This window comes from Phodopus roborovskii, unplaced genomic scaffold (genome assembly GCF_943737965.1).
Source record: "Phodopus roborovskii unplaced genomic scaffold, PHOROB, whole genome shotgun sequence".
Lineage (NCBI taxonomy): Eukaryota > Metazoa > Chordata > Mammalia > Rodentia > Cricetidae > Phodopus > Phodopus roborovskii.
This window is the reverse complement of record NW_026126418.1, coordinates 67,267,935-67,294,724: the sequence shown is the minus strand read 5'-3', so window position 1 is coordinate 67,294,724 and position 26,790 is coordinate 67,267,935. Positions and strand designations below refer to the sequence as shown.

The 26,790-nt window shown below is 53.5% G+C and overlaps 1 protein-coding gene across 1 annotated transcript in view; it reads left to right on the top strand.

The window, feature by feature from the left end:
* Notch1 (notch receptor 1) overlaps window positions 1-26,790 on the top strand; it is a 47,452-nt gene that overhangs the window by 4,487 nt on the left and 16,175 nt on the right. The window contains exons 3-17 of the mRNA XM_051184905.1: window positions 14,247-14,509; window positions 15,046-15,384; window positions 18,159-18,281; window positions 18,765-18,998; window positions 19,618-19,773; window positions 19,931-20,116; window positions 20,414-20,527; window positions 21,290-21,403; window positions 21,701-21,934; window positions 22,013-22,123; window positions 22,897-23,089; window positions 23,558-23,703; window positions 23,895-24,008; window positions 25,777-25,896; window positions 26,158-26,310. Of these exons, the coding sequence (XP_051040862.1) occupies window positions 14,247-14,509; window positions 15,046-15,384; window positions 18,159-18,281; window positions 18,765-18,998; window positions 19,618-19,773; window positions 19,931-20,116; window positions 20,414-20,527; window positions 21,290-21,403; window positions 21,701-21,934; window positions 22,013-22,123; window positions 22,897-23,089; window positions 23,558-23,703; window positions 23,895-24,008; window positions 25,777-25,896; window positions 26,158-26,310 (2,600 nt within the window). The remainder of the gene's footprint in view (window positions 1-14,246; window positions 14,510-15,045; window positions 15,385-18,158; window positions 18,282-18,764; window positions 18,999-19,617; window positions 19,774-19,930; window positions 20,117-20,413; window positions 20,528-21,289; window positions 21,404-21,700; window positions 21,935-22,012; window positions 22,124-22,896; window positions 23,090-23,557; window positions 23,704-23,894; window positions 24,009-25,776; window positions 25,897-26,157; window positions 26,311-26,790) is intronic.

Here is a 26,790-nt window from a genome sequence, read left to right as displayed (position 1 = left end):
GCCAAGTGCCTTCTCAAAATGCTCAGGGCCACTGAGATCTATCGAGCCAGTGACTATGTGGGAAAGGCCTGGTTTTGCACACTGTACACCCAGCACAGTCCAGGCAGTTGCTGGGTGAGGTGGGATATCGGAACCCCTTTGGGGAAGCTTAGTGTTCACTGTGGCTTCCTTGTGGACCCAGTGTGTGCTGAGGGGTAATGCTAAAAAAGAGCTGTCATTTGAAGAGCTGGTGGAGGGGGTGGTGTACACACTTAGGTTAAACATGAGTTTGCTGATCAAAAGGGCTTACAAAGGGCTGCAGGCTCTGAGCTGAGGGAGCTTAAGCATAGTGTTAGGGAGACTTCATCAGAAGCAAAGTCAGATGTGATGCTGGCATCTTCTAAATGCGTTTAGAAATTTGGGCTGATGGATGATAATCTTGGGACACCCTACATTTGAGGTTTGAGCTCAGCCTTGCCATCTTTAAATCGGGGCAGATACAGGATTGATGTCCTGGTGGTGCATAAGGGTTGAGTAAGAGCTGTGGGTGGTAGACACTGTAGAATGTCTGTCTTTTGCATGCTGTCCTCGTGAGCTCGTGAGCCTGGCTTCAAGGGTCTCGCTTGTTCTCCTTTATTAAGTTGGTTAATGAATGAATCCACCATCCCAAAAGTGCTGTGTGGTGGGCCTGTTTGGATTACTGTTTAGGAATGAGCTGGCTGGTTCTGAGGATTCTAGCCTGGGACATGGCTGCTGTTGTCGGTTCTTTTGGTTTCCTTTTTTGGACTTTCTGTGTCTGTGCTCTCACAGCAGGCATATGTATGGGAGCCAGATGACAACTTTTTGTGAGTCAGTTCTCTGAGATCTGGAGATCGAAATCAGGTAGTCAGGCTCGTATAGTAAATGCCTTTACCCTCTGAGCCATCTTGCTGCTCCTTCAAACACTTCAAAGCAGCTGCTGTGTTCCGAGTCCATTCCAGGTATAGCCCAGATCTGAGCCAGGACCACTCAGCATTAATAGCCATGCTGCATGTGTGTGATATATAGCAGGTGGGCCTATCCCACCATGGCCTGACAATCTCTCAGTGGATCACCAGAGTGTCTCAGCTGATGCCATTTCCTCCAGAGAATGTGATAGCCACATTCCTGGCCCATCACTTCCCGCCTCCTTGGTGAGGAAACAGGGGTGAGGCCGGAAGTGATTGGTGGGCTGAGGAGGGACCCAACATAATGTCATGTGTCTTCTGTCATCTGGCCCTGCTACTGTTCCATTGAGTCACTTGCCATCTTGGGTTGGTCCCACCCTCCCCAGTAGGAGAGTCGAAGCTGTTGTCCCAGGCCTGCCTATCTGTGCAGTGCCATGACTGGCCTTCAAGGACATGAGGTTAGAAAAACAGGTGAAAAACAGCCTCACAACCTCACTTGTCATGGAACCAGTGGGGAGATGTCCAGGTACTGGAACACCTGAGTAGAGGCGGGGTGTTCCATGAAGGAAAGTGTCTCTGTGGGCAGCCCTGCCTCTGGCCAGCAGCCAAGCGTTTTTCCATTGAATGAATAATAATAATGCTAAAAGGAGAGAGACAGAAAGCAAGCTGTGACCTCAGCAGGAAGAGGGTGGGGTAAGGCAGGCAGGAGCACCCTGTTTCAAGGAACTGAGCAGAGTGTAGATAACCAGGGCTGGCTGCTGGTTTCCCCAGAAGCTGGGTGATAGAAGGGTCTCCACAAAGTTCCATAGCCAGAGTCAAAGGTGGAATCTCCACTGGGGCAAAAGAAAGCTGGCTCTAGTGGTCCTTGCCCCTGGCCCCTGGCCCCTGTGGTGGGGCAGTACACACTGGTCAGACAGGGCCCAGAGGACAGTGGCAGGCAGGGCTGAGGGGTTGAGCTGTATCATGTGGGGAGGGATGTGCTTCACGTCTCATCTATAAATAGTGAGAGGATGTGGCTTTGCAGTAGAGTGGAATCCACGTTGCTTTCCTCAAAAACATAAAGGTAGCAGCACTGGCAGAACCAGGGCTGCCATGATCAGCCCCGGAAACTTGGTGGCAGTAGGCAGGGTTTTCCCTGAGGGTCTGCCTGGTCTACCCTGTTTGTTTCATCTCCAGTTTATAGGTGAAGCTAAGGGTGAAGAGGCCGGCGGGGGGGGGGGGGCAGAGGACCTAAGGCCAACTTGCATCAGCTTTCACCTTCATGTGCAGGCGTATCCAGAACTTTCCAGACCTTTCCCAGAGGCTGAGGGGGACTCGTCACCAGCTTTAACGAGCGGCTGGCTTCAGGGCATCGCTGTGACTGCGTCAGGATGTGTCTGATCCCCCTTGTTTCCCAGGCAGGGCACACCCTGGCATCTGCTGGCTGGAAGACACAGACCAGCTGGTTGTGGTGAACTTTACTCCAGTCTCAGTTTACCCTCATTCATGAGAGGGCCCCAGAGCCTCTTTCCTGCTGTTTCTAGGCTGGGCTCAGGGATAACCTACAGGTGTAAGAGTGGCTGTTACAGGTAACAGCACCTAGGATTGAAAAGTAGCCATGTGGCAGGGCCAGTTCTGCAAGCTGGGGCATATTTTGGCCTCAGGCTGGGGACACCCCTACTGAAGAGGGGAGTGATTGTCAGGGTGGGAGGGCAGTAGATGTCTTTCTTGTGGCCTCACCCCACCCTATCTTGCTGTCCCAGAGCCCAGGTTCTGAGGACTAATTTGGGAGACGGGGCTTTTGAGTGGTAGATTACACATTTCATAAAATGTGCTATTTGAGCCATGGAAAGTGCACAATACAGCGTGCTTGGTGGAGGCATGGATTGCACAACCGGCACACCTATCCAGTTCCAGACTCTTAATCGCTCCAAAGGCAGCTGCTTGCCAGCCCCCCCCCCCCCATCCCTGGCACCCACCGAGCTGCCCTCTGTCCCTGAGCCTTTGCTGTTCCATTTCCTGTGGATGAAGTTACCCTGTCGGTGGCTACTGAGCGCTGCTTTTTGAGCGTGAATAATGTCAGGGTCTCCCTGTGCCACTCTGGGTGCCAGCTCTGCGCTCCTCTTAGGCTACATTCCAGATGCTGGCATCACCAGGATGAGTCCTGTTCTGAGTCCTGACAAGTCCTTAGGGGTCAGGATGTACATCTCTAGGTGTCTGTGCTGCCACCTGGGACGATAGGGTTCCTTGAGCAGGGCCTGGTATGCTCCCATGTGAGTCAGTGATAATGGCCTGGTGTGCCCAAGTCCCCACATTGCCCAGTGCCCATGGCAGACTCGGCCATCCTTACCTTGCCTTCCATCCTGAAGGAAGATATAGTGAAGCCTGTGTGCCCAGTGCAGGACAGTGGAGGCAGAGGATTTTTGCTGAGTGTTCAGCAAACTCTGGATCCTAGGGTACGGAGCAGGCATGGCAGCCACCCTACCTAGGCACCCAGCTGAGGAGATGGGAAGCCAGGGAAGGTGGGCCTCTGGGGTCAGCCTTAGTCTCCAAAGAGTAAAGCTTGGGGGATGCCTTGTCTGTGTGTGCTGGGCCTTCCATAGCTTTGGGTGAGGCCCACCACAGGGTGGCATGTACAGTAGCCTGGATGGGTCTACAGGAAGGGGACTTGAGCCAGCAAGCGCAGTGTGTTGGGGCAGTAGGGAGGGAAGTTCTGGCCCTGCCCTGCTTCAGCATGTGCTGTGGTTTCCCCTCCATGGACTGGGAGCCTTGAGCAGACCTGCCAGTCACTCATAGGCACTGACTGTTCCCTGGGAGGGGAACTAAGCTCCATGAGAGCAGAGAGCCCTGCCCTCACCTTAGAGATGGAGGTTACCTCCTCAGTTGTCCCTGACGCTCAGAGGGGTATAATGTCTCCCACAGGACTGTCTACTTAGCAAGCACAGGTGGGAGCTGACCATCCAGACCCGAGTGTTCCCAGTGTAGGGACTAGGGGTTGTTGGACGGACTTAGAATTTGGGGGCTGCTTTTTCATTGTGCCCAAGACCCATACGATTCCAGGAATAGAACACCCCGTCCCCCAGGACCTCACCTCTGAACCGTGCCTTTTTGTTGCAGCTCTTCCCTCCAGTGGCTCTTGGGACAGAAGTGCTCTGGATAGGTGGCCCTCCCAACTGTCCCCTGGTTTCTCCCTGTGCTCCTGTCATTTGCATATTGGAGGGAATTAACTAGGTTAATTCTCTCCTTCCTGCCCCTCCCCCAAGCTTTTAAAGCAGTTTCTATGTGTGGCAGGTGAGTTATATCCACCCCTGAGACACAGGTCGGAATGGCTATCCCCAGCTGTGGAACCAGCCTTGCCCTAACTGGTGGATAAGAGGAGCTGTCATTGGGCTTGTGTTGGCTTATCCTATCACCTGGCTGGGTGTCCCTAGTGCGACTGAAGTGCTTAAAGTGCTTGTCCTTCTGAACTAAGTAAATGAGCCCCTTGTCATCTGTCGACATTGCTAATTTGCTGAACAAATTCTACCACAGGTAGTGCCAGAGGCCAGTCTGCCCCAAGCCCCAGCACAGGCCTGGGGAGCCAGGCCCTGCCAGAGGCACTGTCAATCTTGTGTGAGCAACTCTTCCTTATGCAACTAGCTGAGGATTTGAAAGGTGGCTACCTCTACCCCTGAGAGTCCTTAGGCCTGAGCTGGGGGACAAAGGACTGTCCCTCCAAGATGATACCCAGGCCTTGAGGCCATAGTTTGGCTCTGGGCATCCTGCCTTAACACCACATGTGGGTCACCCTGTATGAATCACAGCCCAGCCGCAGGGAGGCCAGGGAGCCGCAGGCAGCATGGAGGCCACTGACTTTCCTAGAGAAACATCTGTGTTTAATCAAGTTCAGGAAGAAAGCTGGGGCAGCAGCCCGCTCCCTGGAGCAGGTTTTCCCACGGTCCAGAATCTCAAGTGTGCGCGCCTGTGTGTGTGTGTGTGTGTGTGTGTGTGTGTGTGTGTGGTATTGTAGTTGCTTATGTGTGTGCTCGTGTGTGTGTGAGGGTGCATGGAAGTGGGAGGAGAGGAGACAAAGTTGACAGCGGCTTTCTTTCCTCCACCATACTCCCTCCGCCTTTATTTTTGTGATAGTGTGTGGCACTGAACTTGAAGCCCATCAATTCAGCTGCACAGCCAGCCATTGGTCTTCAGGGATCCTACTCCTGTCTTCTCTCCTTGGAAGGCTGGGGCTACAGTAACATGCCAACACACCCACATTTTTACCTGGGCTCTGGGAATTTGAACTTAGGTCTTTGTACTTGCACAGCAAGTGCTTTGCCTACTGAGTCAATATTTTATGTGTGTGTTCATGTATGTATCTGTGTATGTTTGGCATGTGTATGGAGGCCAGAGGTCAACACTGGGTGTCCTCTAATGCATTCCATCTTATTTTTTATAAAAGGGTTGCTCACAGAACCTGGAGCTCACCAAGTCAACTAGAGTGGTTGGCCAACAAGTCCCAAGGATTCTCTTGTCTCCACCTCCCTAGTGCTAGGATTACAACTATGTGCCACCATTCTTGGCTTATGTGGGTGCTGAGGGTTGATCTTAAGTCCTCATGCTTGCTCAGAAAACACTTTACTGATGGAGCCAGTGTCCTTACTTTAAAGACCCTGTCTGCATAGGCCAGATCCCAGAGAGACCCCAGGGGAAGCAGCTCACACTGGGATCCCAACTTGCTGGCTTCAGGCTCTCAGACCATTGCTGTGCATGAGAAGGAATGTGGGTGGTAAAAGCTGGAAAGATCACCCAGGTCTGAAGAACAGCAGCTCGGGTCTTGGGCTTGGGGACCTGCCTCCCACCATTTCCTCTCAGTTTCGGTTCTTAGTGAGCGGAAACAGTACAGTTACTGGAAATGAGAGGTTTGGGGGGAAAGCGGGGCTTCCAATGTTTGTGCTTTGCCCCGAGGTGCCTGGGGTAGGAGCAGATGCTATCTGTGCACTTGACCCTCTGCTGCTTCTTGGATCTCTGTTTCATGTGTGGGCCTAGTTGATCATGGCTTCTAGTGGTTGTTGGTCCTGTGATGTGGGGCTTTCCTCCTTTACTTCCTCTTCTAGGGGTCAGACTAGGGTGACCACAACTCTGTCTCAGAGTCTGATAGTCAAGACCAGGTGGGGCTGTGTCCCAGGGACTGTGATATGACAAGTCAAGCCATGGCTGTATCCTATCTTCATGGCCCAGAGTCTGTGGTATTGGCAAGTAGGCTAAACTAAGTGGTCTAGTTAGATGGATTGGGGCAGGCCTGGGGCCAGGTGGGTAGCCCTGGGTTTCTAAGATCTGGTGCACAGTCTTCAGAACCCACAGTGCAGGCAGGATTCCCTCCTCTCCTATATTCTGGACTTGGCCTCTGAGCCAGCATGTCCCCTTCTAGCACTCTGTTTCACTAGCCTGTGCCTGCCTGGTCAAAGCTTAGATAATGTTTCCTTCAGACTTGGGGCTGCAACTACAGTCTCATACTTCCTCTTCATGTGACAGGACCCAGCTCCTTGGGGTGACTGGAGGATCCCATGGGGCTGCTGATGCTGGAGGTGCTGGCTGGCCTTACTGCTGGTGTACTGGGCTTCGTTTGTCTTTGGGTCTCACTGTGCTATCGTGAAGCTGCTGAAAATGCTGGGTTGACCTTGGATGGCTCTGACTTAATGGGGAAATGTTCTTTTTGTTTTGTTCAACCCCAGCTAAGGCTTTGGGAGGTCACAGGGATGTCAGTGAACTGATGCTTAAGAAGAGGCTAGGCAGGCTAGAGAGATGGTTCAGCCATTAAGGCTAGGCTCACAACCAAAAAATATAAGAGAAGAGGCCAGGCATGGGGGAATCAGTGTCTAAAGGCGCAGAGAGTCCAGAACCTGCAAGCCCAAAGCTTGTCCTAGACCAACTGCCCTGGGACACCCCGGACCCCATACAGGTCCCAGCCCTAGAGCGCCCACTCCTCTCTGGACGCCTTCTAGGGCAGAGTATACTCAATTGGCTGTCCCTCTCCTCTAGAGTTTACCGCGTCCTGAAGCAGAGTGAGAGTTTCTCATGGATGGCCGGTACACTGTGAGACTTTTTGTGACCAGGATGGGGATGAGGCTATCTAGCTGTCTGTTGGGGTGTGGGGACGTCCCTGGCATGGGAGCTCTTTTCTTGTTGGAAAACATTTGGCTGGGGTGGGAGCTGCTGAGTTTTGAAGGGTTGGGGTGACCTCTGGGGCCCCCACCAAAACTGCAGTCTGCACTTCAGCCAGTCATCCGAAGGATTCACTGAATGCGGGTTTCCTGGGAGCCTCAGAAGAATGCAGCCAAGGTCTGTCTCTCTTTGTGTGCCCAGTAGCCGGTGGCTCTGCCCCAGTGGGTAGCTGGACATGGGCTTCACTGCAGTCTTCAGAGCCCACAGTTGGGAAGGGTGGCCACAGGGATGGCATCGGGCAACCCTTCTACTTGGAGGGTCCTGAGGAGTTTGGAGAAGCTAGGAGTTTTGAGATTTCTCTTGCAGTGGCAGGGGCCTTTCGATTCCTAGGCTTCTCACTAAGAACCCTGCCCCTTCCCTAGGAATTTTGTTGCAGCCAAACTCCTCTACTATGTGCTTTGCCCTTTCTTTCTGGGAGAGCAGGTGATCAGGCCACAATCTAGACAGGGGGATGAGGCAGCTTGGGACATAGGGGCACCTTTTCCACTTTCCCAAGAAGCCTCTACTACTTTGCTCTGCCTGTGACTGTTCTCTGAGCAAAGGCTAGTCCACCATGGACAAAGGAATTAAGTACTATAGAATCTGGGGTGTGTGTATAGAACCTGTTGAGCCTTTGTCTTCCCATCTGTAAAATGGGCCTAGCCTACCTCTAGAACTGTAGTAAGGGTCTAGTGAAGTGAAGCTTCTAACATCCAAGGGCCAGTTTAGCCTTTTGGACCTGAGCAGCCACCTTCACCGTCTTCACATTTACATGAGGAAGCAGAGATGGGCAGGAGGCACGCTGCTTCTGGCTTTGTCGTAGAGCTCAGTGTAGGGCGTCTGACTTCGTCTCGCTCTGGACGAAGCTCTTCACTTAGCCTGAGTAGCTATAGGTGCAGGGCTGAGCTACACAGACCAGAGTGGCCTGTACTTGTTGGCTGTGGCCATCCCTAGCTTTCCTTGGTACTGCTGTTACACAGAGGCTTGTCCCTGTGAGTCCCCAGGACCACTCAGAGTGGCTGTCGGGCGTTGTGGCGTGCCAAAGGAAGTCAAATTCTTAGCCTTGCCTGAAACTTGGGGCTCTCTGTGTTTTAGGAAGATTAAGCAGGAAACTGTCCCCAGTGGAAGCAGGAGCTTTAGCAGGTGTTTTTCACACCCTAGCAGTGACCTCTGCTTCCTGGTGACCCCAGTTTGCTGGGTGATGCTTTTGCCAATGGTGGAAGGGGCAGGTTGGGTGGGGTCCCCCACCACCCCTGCTCCCATGGGTCACCACTTCCCACAGACCAACTCCAGGAAATTATTTGATTGCCCCTCCCCCAGGAGCCTTTGGTCCCCTCAAAGGGGCCTTCACAGGCAGCAGCCAGGGGCATTGTTTTCCCTGTAGTGGGAAAGGTGGCTTCCCTGGAGGGCAGGTTCCAACCTCAACTGTCTCCCACACAAAGGGCTTCCCTGAGCCAGGCCAGGAAGCGGGTGCTTTTCCTGAGCTTCCTTTTCCAGCATATTTTAAACCACCCAAGGATGCAACTGGGGGGAAAGATTTGAAGACAAAAAAGCTGAGTGTGCTGGGAGTGGTTCTTTGAGCTGGAAAGCCTGGGCCCTGGCTTCAATCCTGGCTAGCACCTGTAGCCACCTGTAGACATGCTACACCTGCCCCCGCTGTGACCCACTCTCCTCTGTCCACTACAGTCTCAACAGCAGCTGTTTGGTGCAGGACATTCTACCCACCCACAGTGCTTGCTGCTGCTGTGGCAGCCAGTGAGTGGCAGGGCCTCAGGGGCTGGGAGGAGACCACAGTTCAGTTATCCCTGCCTGCCATCCCTGCTGGGATGGATGCAACCATAGGCACTGGCTATAAGTAGCAATGTTGCTGTCCCCATTGAGAAAAGGCTATCAGTGCCTTGAGCTGCATGGACACCCATATGCTTATGTACCTCATCTAGCCAGGGTGGGGAAGGATGCTTGGTTGTGAGTATGAAATCAAGAGACCATGAGGTTGAAGGGGGCTATTCCCACCCCCTGTGTTCTGAATGATTTTCAGATAAGTGTTTGGATCCAGGCAGGTTTGATAGGAAGCTAGGATCTTGTATGCTGTTTGTGCTGAGGGCTGTGGGGAAGTAAAGGGATGGGCTGTGGTTTGCAGGGGTCTTCTGTCTTTTGGACTTTGAACGGACTGTTTCTGAACCAGGGAGAACACCAGGGAGTCAGCAGGTCACTGAGCCACTGCTCAGCCTTCTGTGATGCCTTCCTTCTGCAAGGCACTGGGATTTATTTGGGGGGGGGGGACCTTGAACTGGCCTCTGCTCAGGGAAAAAAATAAATAAAGTGCCAGAACCTCTCTCCTGCTCCCAGAAGCCTTTGCCAAGGATGGGGCTGGGATTGTTGACCCTGGGAAAACCCTACAGGGTAGGCTGTTTAAGAGGTAGGCCTGGTTTGGGACCCATTGTGGGAAGGCTAGGTGGCAGGCGGCCAGCCTTACCGCGTTTTAGCTGAACAGAACAAAGTCAGACTGGAGAGAAGTAATCTACCTTTCTTCCTTCCTTCTGTTCTTCCTTCCTTCCTTCCTTCCTTCCTTTTTCTCTTCAAAGAGTCCTTTATTTACTGTACATTTGGGATTGTCTGTATGAAGGTGTCAGATCACCTGAAACTAGAGCTACCGACAGTTGTGAACTGCCATGTGGTTGCTGGGAATTGAACACTGGTCCTTTGGAAGGGACGCCAGTGTTCTTCACCACTTGAGCCATCTCTGCAGCCCCCAGAAATCTATATTTCTACATTGAACCTTCCCTGAGTTATAAGTGCATGGCCACTACTTGTTGAGTGGGAGTTTGCAAAACCCGCTATACTTGGGTAGCTCTAGACACAGGTAGAGAAGACCTAAGGGATGGATGAAGACAAGGGCTCCCTCCGCCACCACCACCTTGTGCCAGATACTCTTATTGGTGTGGGGGACTGAGGGATACAATAATGCACTGGATGGGGAGGCCAGCCTCTGCTCACACTTTGGATCATAGACCTGGTGTGTACTCTGGGCCCAGGGGATCAGATGCCTCCCTGCAGGTCCCTGGCCTCAGAGAAGAATAAGCAGGGATCTTGGTGCTCAGATAGGGGCCTGTGATGCCTTCCAGTCCTCAGATGGGTGCTCTTACCTATGCAATGAATGTGTTCCCCAAGGGACAGGACCACACCTTTGTGAATCAAACCTAGCCGTACCCCAGAATGACAGTCCCTCAGCGTCTTGGATCTGTTGGTGCCTGCTGCAAGGGTCCCCCTTCAACAGCCACCCCCACACCTGTACACTCATGCTTACGAGTGTACACACACGTACACAGCTCTCTTGTGAAACTGAGGCTAAACTGAGTGGTTCGCCTCACTGTGTAGCGGCTGAAGCAGAGCTGGGAGGGCCCTACAAGTCTCACCCCCTTCTGGAAGTGCTTTCTCTCGCTTGAAAGTTCCTCTGGCCACTAGGTTCTGGGAAGCCAATGAAGGGTCTCCAGCACTGAGGACCCCCCCCCACCGCAAGCCATATTTAATAGACCCTCTACTCCTTTCCCCAGCCCTGCTTGACCAGACCATAAACCCATCAATGGCAGGAGCTAAGAAGCTCCCACCACAGTCCCTCTGCCCCTCCTCATTTTGGGGTGGAGGAGCTGTCATCTGTCCCCTGGGGGTGGCAGATGGCCATGTAGTTTGGAAAGGAAAACAGCACAATTTAGAATTAGTCCCGGGTGAGAGGCCGCAGCAACATCTGCCTCCGGATGCTTTGGGGAATCACATTTCTATGGAGCAGCGCTGCCAGGGAGGTGGGAGGCAGCACAGTAGAAATACTGAAGCCGCCAACAAAGCGCACCCAGCAGTTGTGGGATGACGGGCACAGGGGCCATTTGTACTCCTCTGCATCTGCGGAAGCCTGCCCCCTTCCTGGGCCCCAGCCTGCCTGCCACTCACCTGCAGCCAGCCACAGTGGGGCAGGTCACACCTCAGGCCTTGGAGTATGTGATGTAGAAGAGGCAAAGTGGAGAAGTAGGTACCTTAGGAGGCCTCAAGAAGGAAGCAAAGGGAGGCGCACCTGCCGTGGCCAGGTTCCCACTGCGGGAAGCCTTGAGTGCCAGAGCTTGGCAGAGTTCTCATCTTGTTGACACAGTTCAGGCTCCTGTCCTGAAGTCCCACCTTTCAGTCCTTGGAAGGATCCTTCTGCCACCTGGATAGGAGGACTCGGGGGAAGCAGAGGACATTCTAGGTCGCTCAGGGCGGCTCTGGTCTGGTGCTTAGGGACTCCCCAGTGAATGTACACTGTTGGCTACAGCTTCCCATGCAGGGTTTAGGTGCCTTTTCATTGCTCTCAACCACAGCGTTGAGGACCAAATGGTCTCTGATGCTGGGGATTGTGGCCATGACTGTAGCCCAGCTGTGACCTCAAGGTCCCTTCTACCGTCTTAGGGACACATGGATGCTATGAGGAAAGAATGTGGCTAGGTGGTACAGACAGAGGAGAAGGGCCTTCCCCCTCCCCCACGCTCCCCAGCTGCCCCTGAGCTAGACCCTGCCACCCGGCTCCAGGCATCTGAGGGATGGTCCCATCCAGGTATCCCTGCTGGTCTTCCAGCTGTGTTATGTAGGTGGTGGTGGACAGTGGCCTCCCTCCCCTAGGCCCAGCTAGGCAACATGCCTGCACTATGGTGTCCCCAAGCTCAGGGTGGCAGTGGGGCAGACAATGGGCCTTCTCAGTCACCACATTCCCCCACGGAGGAGCTTCCCTGGCCACTGGCTCCCCAGCTCCTGCTCCACCCGCTGGGGTTGGCGTCTGGCCGCACCCAGCAGGAGCAGCTGTCCCCTCTACAGCCGCACCTGCTCCCTGATGCCCTTTGTCCATACTGCTGGTGCCTGATTTATTGGCCATATTTTCCCCCTTGCTGGTCCAGCAGAACACGGCCGCGCTGGCAAGTGTACATCACGCTTAGGCAGGTTCCCCCAGTCCTCCCATTGTGGTTCCTATTCAGGGCGTTATAGGGAACACAGCCCCTGGCTGCAGGGGAAGAGGAGTGTGAGCAGGTCTAGAGCCTTGGCTACATTCAGTGTCTATACATTTAAAAACCTAATAGGGAGTTGCTTGAGGGCTGGAGACCCAGAATGGCATTGTGTTTGCCCCATTTTTCCACCCAGAAAAATCTTCCCGCCTCTTAGATCCTCAGTCTCACTGGCCAAGAGCTCCCCCCCCCCCACTCCCCTAGACTGCAGGGATGGGTGGACGGCAGCTCCATTTGGCTTTGAAGATGAAGCTCCCTCTGTCCCTCAACACCCCCTCCCCCGCGGCTTCACCAGTGGCTGGGAAAGAAAAAAAAAACCTTTTCTCCAAGTGGGCTGAGGCCAACTCTGCCCGACAAAGGGGCATTGATCCAGAGAGGAGGGCTGCTTCTAGGGGCCAGCTCAGCCTGCAGATCCCAGGCTCCCAGCGGCCTCTCCAGCCGGTTAGTAACTGGATCCATGAGTAGCAAAGGCAATGTCTGCCTCCTAGCCTCCCCAAGTGTGGCTCTGCCAGAGCCTAGGTGCCCCAGAGAAGCAGGTGTGGATCTCAGTGGCCAGTCACACTGGTGGGGAGGTGCCCTTCAAGGATACCCCATGCAGGAGGAGCCAGATGCCTCTCACCCTGACACACACACACACACACACACACACACACACACACACACACCAAACGCACACTTCCCATGCTGTGCAGGAACCATTGCAAAGGCTTGAGTTAACTCCCTGGGGGAGGGGGTGATTTGTTTTCTTTAAGCCAGTTGGTTTGAGACTTTTGGCTTCTGGCAACAGATGGTCTCCGGAGTGGCCATTTTGTGTCCTCCATACCCAAGCCATGGACACAGATGAAAGGCTTCAGAGAGGACAGATGCCTCCCAGTTTTTCTGCTGAGATACCTGACCCCAGGCCCCAAGCTGCCTCCAGCAGCTCTCAGTGGGGTGGTCTCTCCTGGGGCCACTCACACATAGAGGTTTGGTTATAAATAGCAGTTGAGAAGCAAGTGGAGGCCAGCAGGCTGGCACTGGAGGTGGGGTGTGGGGCAGGTTACAGCCTCAACTTTGGGTGCTTGGGGATCAAGGGACAGTCTGTCTCAGTGGGCAGGCTCTGTTGGTAGGGGCTATGTCTACCCAGACCCCTCCATGGAGCTGCTTTGTCAGGCAGCACGTTCTGCCTCAGAGCCTTTGCCTCTGGGAAGAGCTTGGCTTGGCTGCTCCCAGAGCCTTCTCTGGGAGTGTGGGGCCTGGAGGTGGGGCAGGAATGGGGTCTGGGAATTTATGGCAGGCAGGTGGCTAAGGCAATGGCTGGGGCAGTGGTGGACCTTGAGCTTGTCCCTTCAGGGAACCAGTGAGTCTAAGCACGGAGTTTCCACAAAGAGCTGAGGAGGGCTATCCTTCACTGCATTGTGTCTCAGAGAACGGTGCTACTACTGCTGGACGTACAGAGAACTTGTGTCTGGAAATTTAATTTGTCCCCTGAGGGGATGCCATTGCTGCCAGGGGTATGATATGAGGAACCCGTGTCTGGGAGCTGAGTTGTAGAGAGTGGGTGCCAGCCTGCATCCTGGCATAGCCCCCTTGCTATGGGGCAGGAACTGAATAGAAAGAAAGCACATACACTCTCCAGTCTGTCTCGCTTCCCGCGTTTACTGTGCTATTGATGTTTGAAAGTCGAAGGAACCGTGAACTCTTTTATTACTCAGATGATGCATATTCATGACAGAAGCTGGGAGAGAAAAGCAGATCAGCCTCCCAAATGAGAATTTCACAGAGTGCCCCCCGCCTTGGGGGCTCTGCTGGGCCTGCTGGGGCCCCTTCTCCATGGCTGTCTGCAAGTATAGACCCACAGGTTTGAAATCTGCCTGGTCTGAAATTCAAGCTGGTCTTGTCTGTAGCCTGGCCCCAATTAGCAGTTATTATTATTTCTTTTTATTGAGGTGAAGTTCACGTAGTACGTGAAAGTACCCACTTTAAAGGGAGAGCCTCTGAGGTACTGGTTCACGCTCCAGAAATGTCATCTCAAGAACCTCTGCCCAAGCACCAAGCAGCCACTGTGTCTCTGTTCTAGAACCTGATTCCAGTTGCACCTGCTGCCCCGGGTGGGAATAGCTGTGGCCATGACAGAAAGGAGGGCTGGGAGCTAACTGCCCTGTATGTCTGTCAACAGCTGCAGTGGGCCCTTCGTGGGCCAACGATGCCAGGACCCCAATCCATGCCTGAGCACACCCTGCAAGAATGCTGGAACATGCCATGTTGTGGACCATGGTGGCACTGTGAATTATGCCTGTAGCTGTCCCCTGGGTTACTCTGGGCCCCTCTGCCTGACACCTCTGGACAATGCCTGCCTAGCTAACCCCTGCCGCAATGGGGGTACCTGTGACCTGCTCACTCTCACAGAATACAAGTGCCGTTGTCCCCCAGGATGGTCAGGTAAGGGCTGTAGGAAAGTTGTGAAATTCATGGCTGGGACCCTTATAGTAGTCCAGGCTACCATACTATCTATTTGCCTTGAGATACTTTGGTATGCCACACTTTCTTCTAGCTCAGAGATAAGAAGGCAACTACTATCTAGAAAAATCTTGGTAATGAACTCTGGCCCTTTTGCAGCCCCGAACTGTCTGATTTTTGCCTGCACTATTCCAGAGCCCTGAACCCTCACTATTTCTGTGAGCAAAGGGGGAGCCCTCATGCAGCCCTGGTCTCACCTTCTCCTTGCTAGGATGCTTTGAGCTGCCATTGGTTATATATGTGGTGTACAAACTTTAGGCAACCCATTCCTACTCCTGTCTTTGTCCTTGGGTGGTCACCTGGTCTCTTGTAATCCCCAGTCCTCTGTGTGCAGAAAGATGTTCACAGCAGGTACTAAGAATCATCCCTAGTTGGTGCCTCCATGATGTCCAAATCTGCCATGGGCTCATAGGGAGGCCCTGGCTACAGCTGACGCTCTTACCCACCCCTCTCCCCAGGAAAGTCATGTCAGCAAGCTGACCCGTGTGCCTCCAACCCCTGTGCCAATGGTGGCCAGTGCCTGCCCTTTGAGTCTTCGTACATCTGTGGCTGCCCACCTGGTTTCCATGGCCCCACCTGCAGGCAAGATGTTAACGAGTGCAGCCAGAACCCTGGGCTGTGCCGCCACGGAGGCACCTGCCACAATGAGATCGGCTCCTATCGCTGCGCCTGCCGCGCCACCCATACTGGTCCCCACTGTGAACTACCCTACGTGCCTTGCAGCCCCTCACCCTGCCAGAATGGGGGCACCTGCCGCCCTACGGGGGACACCACCCATGAGTGCGCCTGTCTGCCAGGTAAGTCCCATCTCGAAGTGCTGGCCTATAGCCTGGATGTCTGTGTCCATGCATGTTATGTTGTCAAGCCAGAGGGGTGCAGAAAAGGGATCATACCCTTTGTGGAAGGAGCACAGGAAGAAGTTTAGAGAAGAGCAGCAGCAGAGAGCTTGGCAGACAGGTGTCCATGGAGGGAACCTTAGGAGTAGAGTAAGAGCAGGTCAAGATAAAGGTACCAGGACTGGAGAGATGACTCAGCTGTTGGAAGCACTGGCTGCTCTTCCAAAGGTCCTGGGTTCAATTCCCATCACCCACATGGCAGCTCACAGCTGTCCAGTGGTTCTGATTTCCTCATCAGTGCACATTAAAAAAAATTAGGTAGAGGTACCAGAAGCCAGGTGACACTCTCAATGACACCACACACTTCAGGCCCCACTGGTCCGTTTCTGTCTGGGCCATCTGCTGAGATCTGACAGCTGGTTGCATGAAAGCCTTCTTTCTGCTAAGGGCGGCTTCCCTTGGTGCTCCCTTCATCCTGAAACTCCCCTGAGCTCGGCCGCCTGACACCCTGTCAATACCCTGAGCCTTTCAGGGCTGGGGCCAACCTGCCTCATAAACAAGCTGCCTGGTACCTACACGTGAGTCTCTATATGTCAGGAGAGCACCCTGTTGTGGGCAGTCCCTGGGGTTTCCCCTGTCTCGGGGGATGGAAGTTGAGAAGTAGGGCCTTGAGGACTTAGGGGCTGAGAATTGCTCATCACATCTGCAGTGTTCTTCCCTCTGGGCCAGCTCTCTCTACAAGGGTGGGGCCTACAGGCCCAACCCTAGTCCTTTCTGCTGCCTCTAAGGATGGTAACTCAGAGGTTTGAGACCTCATCTCAGCCACATACCAGGTGGTTGGGAGGAAGGGAGAGTGGGCTCAGGAAATAGGAATAAGTTTGGTTGCTGGGGGTAACCTTAGGCCACTCCACCCCCTTTGCAACCCTGGGGCCACCCTACCCCCTGAAAAAGGGAAGTTCCCTTCTGCACTGAGCTTGCAGAGCAAGCCTCAAGACTCTGCGTGCAGACACTGGCTTGTGCATTTCCTGAAAGTCATTGGGCAAGCTTAGAGGTAACAGCTGCATACACATTCTATGCCTGGCTTGGCTTTCTGGTGGGCTGGAACAGAATCTTCATGCTCAGTAGGCCCCAGAGCTATGGGTTCAGATCCTTCTTGGTGGCCACATAAGACCTTAGGCGTTAGAACCTGGGTTGAGAGGCTATAATGGTGGGTCTGTCATGTGGGCTGGGTAAAAGTGGCTTTGTCCAAGGATCTTGTGCATGGAGCTGGCACCAGTCCACCTTAGGCAGGGTGGGGTGGGTCAACTCAGGGTACTGGGAGGTGGGCAGGAGGGAAGGAAGGGCTGGGTGAGGTCTATTTACCATAACTGGTGGGTCTCAGAGGTTAATATGTAGTGACTGGGTCACCCCTAAAAATGGGACACCCATTACCCTGCATGGAGACTGTTTCAGAGTAAGGAGAGGTGAGAATTATTTGCCCAAGTTGCTGTTGAAGGGACTCAGTCAGGGATCAGTTATACCTACCATTTGGTATCTCAGGTAGCCCTGTACCAGTTCCCCTGAGGGGCACATGACCTAGGGAGATACAGGACACTAAGGTCAGGACAGAATTCAGCCCCAGGAGCTCTGACTAGGAACTGAAGTGGTCCCAGCTCCTGTGTACCTGCTGAGCCTCCCTTGGCTCCCTCATGCTCTCACAGGCCCTATTTCCCTGGAGGATGCTGTACAGGCAACGGAGGCTCCAGCCAGCCTGCATGTGGGACTTACACTCTCTTGTCCTCTCCCCCAGTGAGATCGTTCGTTCTGCACTGCTCAGGGCTCCTCAGGCTCAATTCTAGCCTGGAAACTTGCCCTGTGTTAGAATAAAACTCTGCACAGGCAGGGAGACATGGTGTTTGGTCTTGCTGACCTCTAGGTGGGCCCTAGGCTCCAAATCGTTTCTTCTTCCACTCAGACAAGCATTTGCTCTTCACTTTGGCTTTTCCCAGCCTCCAACTTTTTGCTGTGGTGCAAGGTGGTGGGGTGGAGGGGAATCTTTGAGAAGGAGCCAAACAGGTGGGTTCTCCAAGGGCAGGAGGGGTTCAAAGGCATCCCCAGAGAGGGTGTTAATTAGTAACTGGCTGCAGGTTTGGCTGTTGCCAGACTCGCCTTTCTGGGTTGATCATTGAACCGGCGGGAGTTGAGGAGATTAATAGCTAACTGGCAGCTGAGGAGGCCCTCATGAAGGCCACACTGCAGGCCACACCTCGGGGCTCAGCCCCAGGCTAGATGGGCTGCTTTAGCCTGTGGAGGAGAGACATGTGCCCTGACTGTGCTCTGAGGAAAAGGGCTCACAGGTCCTGATTCGGCAGGCCTGCCGGGGTCCCACTGCTCTGGTTTCCAGCACAGTGCTCCCAACCCCCAGTTAAGCTCTCGCAGTTTTAGGCATTTGTGGCTGCCACACTGGTTTAGTATAGAGGACCCCAGGATGCAGTCACCAGAAACTCTGTTAGTGTTTTTGTGACAGAACCTTCTAGAACACTATGTTCCCGGATCCCTCTCTGTTTAGCCAGCCCTTTACACAGCGACTTTCTAGAGAGGAGCTGTCTGTTACCTGTGGACACAGAGGGTTATATAGGTACCTTGCCTTGAAGAGGATATTGCAGACCCAGCCAGACACTGAAGACACTGGAGCCCAACAGGGCACCTCAGCAGGCCCCTAAGGCCAGGTTGACTTGATGGACCCTGTCCCACAGGCTTTGCTGGCCAGAACTGTGAAGAAAATGTGGATGACTGTCCAGGAAACAACTGTAAGAATGGGGGTGCCTGTGTGGATGGTGTGAATACCTATAATTGCCGCTGCCCACCAGAATGGACAGGTATGTACATGGGACTTCCATGGGACAGCCTTCTACTAGCCAAACTGCACACAATGGAGTGATAGAGAGGTCTGGGCTCTGTTCTATGCTGGAAGCCCAAACTGGAAGACCCAGGGTGACCCATGTGACTGGTGGCATAGGACAGCCCCTGTACCTCCACTCGGAGTCAGCCCAGCTCATCATCTCATCATGTGCTGGTTCAGGTGGACTGTTAGCACACTTCCAGAATCAGAACCTTAGCACTGAGCCAGACAGGAGTCTAACACTCTAGACAAGCTACCCAGGGATGAATACAGAGCTGTCCTCAGGGGGCTCACTAGTTATTGGTAAGCTAGGACAGCCATGAGATGACAGCCCTTTGGGCTGGAGAATGGGGTGATGTGTGCTGGACTTCTGGAGAGGGTGGCTTGCAGCCCCATAGTCCAGGGCAGGGAGCTCAGTGCATAGCATCTCTTGAGGTTGATGGTCCTGTGGGCCTCGCAGGTCAGTACTGCACAGAAGATGTGGATGAGTGTCAGCTCATGCCCAACGCTTGCCAGAATGGTGGAACCTGCCACAATACCCATGGTGGCTACAACTGCGTGTGTGTCAACGGCTGGACTGGCGAGGACTGCAGTGAGAATATTGATGACTGTGCCAGTGCTGCCTGTTTCCAGGGTGCCACCTGCCATGATCGTGTGGCCTCCTTCTACTGCGAGTGTCCACATGGGCGCACAGGTGAGTGAGCTAAGAGTCTCCCAGGAGAATGCAAGCTCACCATCCCTGGCTCACCATCCCTGGCTACACACACCTGAGACACTGAGTGAGGTGGCAGGGACCAGCTTCACTCAGACATAGATAGCTACAGGGCTGGGCACTCAGTGCAGTTGGTAGAGTGCCTGCCTAGCATGCATAGGGGCCTCAATTTAACTCCCAGTGCCACATAAACTGTGTGGGTAGTGGTACATATCTGTCAACCCATCAGTCAGGGAACAGTGGATCAAAAGTTCAAAGTCTTCTTTGGCTACATAGCAAACTTGAGTCCAGCCTAGAATATTTGAGAGACCCTGTCTCAGAGAAGCAAAACAAACAAACAAAAAAACACCACCACCAACAACAACAAAAAACAGATAAAGCTGTGGCTCTTTGGCACCTCCAGCAGTGACCAGGTGGGCCTTGCTAGACAGAAAGGCATACTGGTGACAAGACACTTGCAGTGATCTGAGCATTGTGGGATGCTTGAGTGGACCACATAGATTCATTTCAGTGTGTTGGGTGAGGATGGTCCAGCTGCAAAAGCTAGTCATTCCCAGGGTAGGGAAAAGCAATGGCCACTCACCACAGGTGCCCTGTCTAGGTCTGCTGTGCCACCTCAACGATGCATGCATCAGCAACCCCTGCAATGAGGGCTCCAACTGCGACACCAATCCTGTCAATGGCAAGGCCATCTGCACTTGCCCCTCAGGATACACGGGACCAGCCTGCAGCCAGGATGTGGATGAATGTGCTCTGGGTAGGTGCAGATGCAAGGGCAAGGCAGCTGGAACAGCCTGGCCTGTCATATTGGGGATTTGACATGTCCTGGAGAACCACCAGTTTGATGGCATGGGCTAGGGCATTGTGGGTGATCTGGAGGCCAGATCAGCCCTCATCTATGCCTCCCCAACCAGGTGCCAACCCCTGTGAGCATGCGGGCAAGTGCCTAAACACCTTGGGTTCCTTTGAGTGCCAGTGTCTACAGGGCTACACGGGGCCCCGCTGTGAGATTGATGTCAATGAGTGCATCTCCAACCCATGTCAGAATGATGCCACCTGCCTGGACCAAATTGGGGAGTTCCAGTGTATATGTATGCCAGGTATGTTTATGCTGTCTCCTACCTTGGGGGCTGCCAAGAGCATGGAAACAGGAGACTTGAGTCGTGGCTGGATAGCTTCAAGTAAGGCTTCAGTCAAGGTTGGCAGCATCTTGGAAACTGAGGCTCGGTTAACAGGACAAAGCAGAGAAGTATCCAGAGTAGATATAGACATGAACCACAGTGGGCTGGCATACTAGGGCTACATGAGGGAGGGTCATTTCTGTCCCAAGTCTTCAGCTGGGGGCTCTAGTAGGATCTACTGAAGCTATCTTCAGTCTTACCATCTCCCATCCACAGGGTATGAGGGTGTGTACTGTGAGGTCAACACAGACGAGTGCGCCAGCAGCCCCTGCCTGCACAATGGCCACTGTATGGACAAGATCAACGAGTTCCTGTGTCAGTGTCCCAAAGGTGAGACCACCTACTTAACATAGGATCTGTGTCCTCTTGATCTCTACCAGACTGCTTTAGGGAGGACTTCACCTTGTTAGTTGACCAGGGTGTTTTTAGGCCTCCCTCAAAGGTGAAGGCCCACCTGAGTGAGCAGTGGCCATTGAGCCCATGCTGAGATGTCAGAGCCTGGCACCAGAAAACATTTACTACAGAGGGGAAGGATGACAAGAGCTGCAGTGCTCCTGAGATAGGAGGGTTCACCTGCCTGGCTTTCCCCATGTCCACTTCTTGATGATCATGGGAAATGAGGACATAGTGTGGGCATCTGACTTTTGGGGCTGGAAAGGACTTGGAGGAACTGTGGAGGGAATGGAGGGGTCTTGGGAAGGTGTCTCCCTGCCTCAGGGCTCGACCAGGCCTTGGGCCTTCTGAGATGTAAATCAGCCATCCTAGACATGGTTGAGCCAGGGGAGCCCCATTCACAGCCTAGTGCAGCTGTATCCATAGCAACCAGAGGAGGTTTGGGGAAAAAGGACCCTCTGTTGGGCTAGGGAGGCAGCCACTGAGAATGCTGAACAAGGAGCTTTGATCAGAGGGACAGGGTGCAAGAGGCAGAATTCAAGGGGTACATAGAAGCCTGGAGGTTAGCTGCACCGCGGGCCAAAGCACTGGCTATGGATTCCACGTGGGCAGGCATTCAACTAACTGTAGGGTTGGTGGGTAGCAACCAAGGGGCTAGGATACAGTCAGATGTGACCATCTTCTCTCGCTTGGCCACAGGCTTCAGCGGGCACCTGTGCCAGTATGATGTGGATGAGTGTGCAAGCACACCTTGCAAGAATGGTGCCAAGTGTCTGGATGGGCCCAACACCTACACCTGCGTGTGCACAGAAGGTACAAGAGGCAGTACAGGATCTGGGGGAGGACACGGGGCTAGACGGTAGGAAGGGAATGGGAGACTGGGAAGGCCTTGTCTAGAGCCATCTAATCTGCGGATCAGGAACTTAGCTCCACTTTTCACTGCAGGCAGGAGTGATGAAAATATCCCAGGGTATATGACATCTCCACATCCATCAGTGACCTGGCAGTGACCTTGGGCCTGCTCAGTGGTTTCCCAATGTGTGACCAACTGAGTATTGAGGGAGTAACTGGCCCTGAAGCTCAACTGTGCCCACCCTTCTTGTGATCCAGGTTACACAGGAACACACTGCGAGGTGGACATTGATGAATGTGACCCTGACCCATGTCACTATGGTTCCTGCAAGGATGGTGTGGCCACATTTACCTGCCTCTGCCAGCCAGGCTACACAGGCCACCACTGCGAGACCAACATTAATGAGTGCCACAGCCAGCCGTGCCGTCACGGGGGCACTTGCCAGGACCGTGACAACTCCTACCTCTGCTTATGCCTCAAGGGAACCACAGGTGACTGGCCAGAACTGGCAATGGGTGGAAAAGGCAAGGCTAGTCTTGGAAGCTGACCGCATTTCACTCTGACCCTAGGACCCAACTGTGAGATCAACTTGGATGACTGTGCCAGCAACCCCTGCGACTCAGGCACATGCCTAGACAAGATTGATGGCTACGAGTGTGCCTGTGAGCCAGGTTACACAGGTAAATGGCAGAAGTCAAAGGTCAAGGTTAACCCTAGAGTCCTTAGATGAGTCAGGTCTGGGAGGGACTCTGGGGTCAGCGGGGTTCAAGGGCTGGATGATACAAGGTGGGTTGCCACTACCCAACTCTTGGTCTGCCAAATAGTGGAGGTGTCAGAAAGACTGGGTGGCCTCCACATACTTTCTGTCCCCTGTGAGTGTCAGCCGTGGCCACGTAAGATCTGATGGCCCAATAAGCTGTGTCCAGGCTCTTGGGCATGTGTTCTAATTCTGACCCTTAGATCTGATTGGATCCTTAGCTTCTCTGGGCTCCTGTGGTCTTGTCAGCTAGAGGGACAGTGATACCCTCTGTCCAAGAGATACACTGGGAGGACAGTGGAAGAGAATGGGTCTCAAGACTATAGTGACGCTGGGCTGAGGAATGACCCAGTTGGTACGGTGTTGGCCTAGTGTACATGAAGTCCTGGGTTCGGTTCTACACCACATACCAGATTCGGTGGCATATGTTTATAACACCAGCACTTTGACATTGAAAGCAAGGGGATCAGAAGTTCGGGTCATTCTCAGCTACTTAGTGAGTTTGAGGCCAGACTGGAAAGAGACCCTGAAGCTACTGGCACTACAGTCATGTGGCTCATTGCTACATAAAGCAGTTTACCATAGCTTAGAATTTCATAGAATTGCATGGGGAAACTGAGGCCCAGAAAGGTCTAGCTCCAGGAGGGGTGGGCCCTGGGTGGCAGGCCTGGTATCTAAATCCCTCCCCATCCACAGGGAGCATGTGCAACGTCAACATTGATGAGTGTGCAGGCAGCCCCTGCCACAATGGGGGTACCTGTGAGGATGGCATCGCTGGCTTCACCTGCCGCTGCCCCGAGGGCTACCATGACCCCACATGCCTGTCTGAGGTCAACGAGTGCAACAGTAACCCCTGCATCCATGGGGCTTGCCGGGATGCTCTCAATGGGTACGGCAGGCTGGCCTGGGAGGTACCAGCTAGAAGCCTGGAGCAGACACAGGCTGGGTGGATGGGTGCTCCTGTGAGACCAGTGGTCCTGAGGTCAGCCCCCAGCATCTTCCCGGGATCCCTGGGCCATGTCCTCATTGGTCAGCAACAACGCAAGACACAGGCTTTACCCTAAAAACACTGTGGTAGCTGATATCTGTGATAAGGGCAGAAAGAAACCCTTTGGTAGGTGTGGGGGGTGGAGTGGGGCTCAGGACAAGGACAAGCAGATTGTTAAAGTCCTTTATTAAAGCTATTGAAGTTTTACACAGGTCAGTAAATTGTCAAGTTTACATTGTCCCAGTCTGGAACCCTTGCACTGTTTTAGGCAAAGTGGGTACCTCCGGCCTTCCTTAAAAGAGTATTCCAGTGATGATATGTCTAGCAGGAGGGCTCTGAGCCCAGACTGCAGCACAGTCCTCTGTGTAGGTACAAGTGTGACTGTGCCCCTGGATGGAGTGGAACAAACTGTGACATCAACAACAATGAGTGTGAGTCAAACCCTTGTGTCAATGGCGGCACCTGCAAAGACATGACCGGTGGCTACGTGTGCACCTGCCGAGAAGGCTTCAGTGGTGAGTGTCGTGGGTGGCATGGCAGAATGGGTCCTCCCTGGTGACTTGGGGCTGGCACAGCCCACAGCATCCTCTTGGTCCACCTAATATACAGGAACTGCTGGTGTCTCTCAGGCTGGGCCTCTGGCTCTCCAGAGTAAATGCCCAGAGGAGAGGTACAGGCCTACCCACTCTTATTCCTCTTCTTATAGGTCCTAACTGCCAGACCAACATCAATGAGTGTGCCTCCAACCCCTGCCTGAACCAGGGGACCTGTATTGATGATGTTGCTGGGTACAAGTGCAACTGTCCTCTGCCCTATACAGGTACAAGCAGCCAAGGGGTGTTATGGGCTCTGGTGGTAGCTAAAAGTTTATGGGATCACCAGGCATTCTAGAAAGTTCTGCTCTTGCTAAGCGCCATAGGTCCTGCAGCACTTGGGCCTGAACCTTGGGATAGAGTCACCAGATGAGCAAACATAGATGATACCTGCGAGGAAACTCCATGGTGTGTGTCCGGGTGTTTATCTGGCAGGCTTGGAGTGAGGTGAACACTGAACTCCTCCAGGGAAGCCCAGGGGACTGGTGGATAGTATATGGATCAGTGTCCACTTTGCCTGTGCCTCCGAGGGGCCTGGCTGTCCTCCTCCGCTGGCTGGGCCCGAGATTCCTTTGATGGCAGCTTCTTTGTGTGAGGAGACAAGGAGTCCTCTGTTCAGATGAACAGAAGCAGCTCCTGCCATGGGCACTGCCTGAGGAATGGCAAGAAGTGGACCCCTGCAGGAGAGATGAGCAAAGCATTGAACATAAAAGCCATGGCCACATTGCCCCCCCCACCAAAGCCTGCAGTTCCCAATACTGCCACTGGATACTGTGGCTTTATGCTGCTGCTGCTGCTGCTGCTGCTGCTGCTGGGCTCTGGACATCCCAGCTGGGTCTATGAAGGTGGAGGCTCCACTGGCAGCCGGTGACCAGGATGCTGTTTTGTTTTGTTTTTTGGTTTCAGGTTTTGTTTTGTTTTGTTTGACGAAAGTTAAAGGGCCTGGATTTTGTCTCCCGTGTTGGTCAGTGAGGAAACTGTCAGCAGCTGGGCGCACCCCATGTCCCTTTAGGTCTTGTTGCTATCGGGGCTGGCAGGAGGAGTCAAGCCATGCTGACCCGCTTCCTGCTGGCCTGCTTCCTGCTTCCTTTTGCACAATTGTCGGAAACTCTGTCAAAGTTCCTGTCTGCCCAGGTCACCGTGGAAACCGATAGAGATAGGGGCCCTGGAGACTCACAGCAGCAGGCTGGGGACATGGTGGGAGACAAGGAAGATAAGGCTTCCTTGCTCAGCTCTGCAGCCAACCATAGCCATAAACAGGAAAGCTAGCCCGGATTACAGGGAGAGTGGGTGCACATGGCTCCCCCAGGCGGTTATCAGATTCGCTCTCTAGTGTGAGGCTTTGTCCCATGCACCCCCTAGAGCCTCAGGATCGGCTGCAGGCAGGGCTTTTCCTGGAATGGGGAGCAGGCCAGGGTTTGCCAGACAAAACCACCTGTTACAGTATGGGTCTTGTTTTGAGTTTTTTCTGGTTGGGTAAGGCCCAGGCTTCATCTTGCAGTGTTTGGGAGATGAGATGGCTTCAGGGGCTAAGTGGATGGCTCCACTTGCTGTGGAAACATGAGACCTGTTACATGAAAACAGAGCACTACTAAATGCCTGTTACCCCAACATTTGGAAGCAGAGACTGATGTATCCTATGAGTTTTCTAGCTGGCCAGCCTAGCTGAAATGGCAGTCTTCTAGTTCAATGAGATTCTGTCTCAAAGGAATAAAGTGCAGAGTTGACAGAAGACACCTGACATCCGTCTGTTCGCATACACACTCATGTGCACTCACACACCCACATGCACATACCATACACTTAAAAAAAAAAAAGTGGCTTCAGAGAGAGACTTGTTTCTGCTTTGTCTCTAACTTCCTGTCTGTGATTATTACTCCTCCCAGGATCAGAGTCTGGCCGGCCAATCATACAGGGTCCCTATGCTCCCCCCTCCTCTATGGGAGATGCAATGGGACATGCCCACTAGGTTCTACTACATATCTTTCTCCTTAGGAGCAACGTGTGAGGTGGTGTTGGCACCATGTGCCACCAGCCCCTGCAAAAACAGTGGGGTGTGCAAGGAGTCTGAAGACTACGAGAGCTTTTCCTGTGTGTGTCCCACAGGCTGGCAGGGTGAGGCTTGCCTGGTCCCACCAGACTGGGACAGGGGTGGCGGGTGGGAAATTAAAGGACCCCAGGGCAGATGGGAGTAGGCTCTGGTCTCCAGAGATGAGCCAATAGGTGCTGAGCCACCAGCTCTTAGAAGCTCTAAAAGCAGGAGATGACCTTGAGTGGCCCTTCCCATCTTTGTAGCCCTCTGTTCCCCAGAGGCCTAGCTAGGGCAGGGGCTCAGAGGGCAGGGGCAGGGCAACCAACTGAGTCTTGTCATCACAGGTCAAACCTGTGAGATTGACATCAATGAGTGTGTGAAGAGTCCATGTCGCCATGGTGCCTCCTGCCAGAACACCAATGGCAGCTACCGCTGCCTCTGCCAGGCTGGCTACACAGGTCGCAACTGTGAGAGTGACATCGATGACTGCCGACCGAGTAAGTGATACCCAGCTCTGCTCACCCAGTGTTTCATTGTCTGTCCCTTAGGCACACATGGCAGGGAGCTGTTAAATCTGAGGTGGGAAAATAGTCCTGGAGCCCAGCAACAGCCAGTGATGTCAGCTACATGGCTGTGGGTAGCCATGCCCTCAGCTCGGTCCACCTGCCTTGTCTAGAAGGAGACAGGTCAGATGTTAGGAACAGGCCAGGAGGTGGCTGTTGAGCACCACTGTGTACTTCACATGGGCTGACCAAAATGGCTCCAAAAGGCTTTGTAGCTAGATTGCCCAACCCAGTTGAATGACATGAAACGGAGGCACCAGGCACTACATGATGGCCTGGGGCCTGGCTGTACCCAACCTTGACACTTGACCATTGTCAGGACCTTCTGAGCTATGTGGGGCTCTGGGTCTGCCCTCATCCTGAGTCAAAGCTATGATTTAGAAAGATTGAGGGTCTTCCTGGCACCATCAGGGT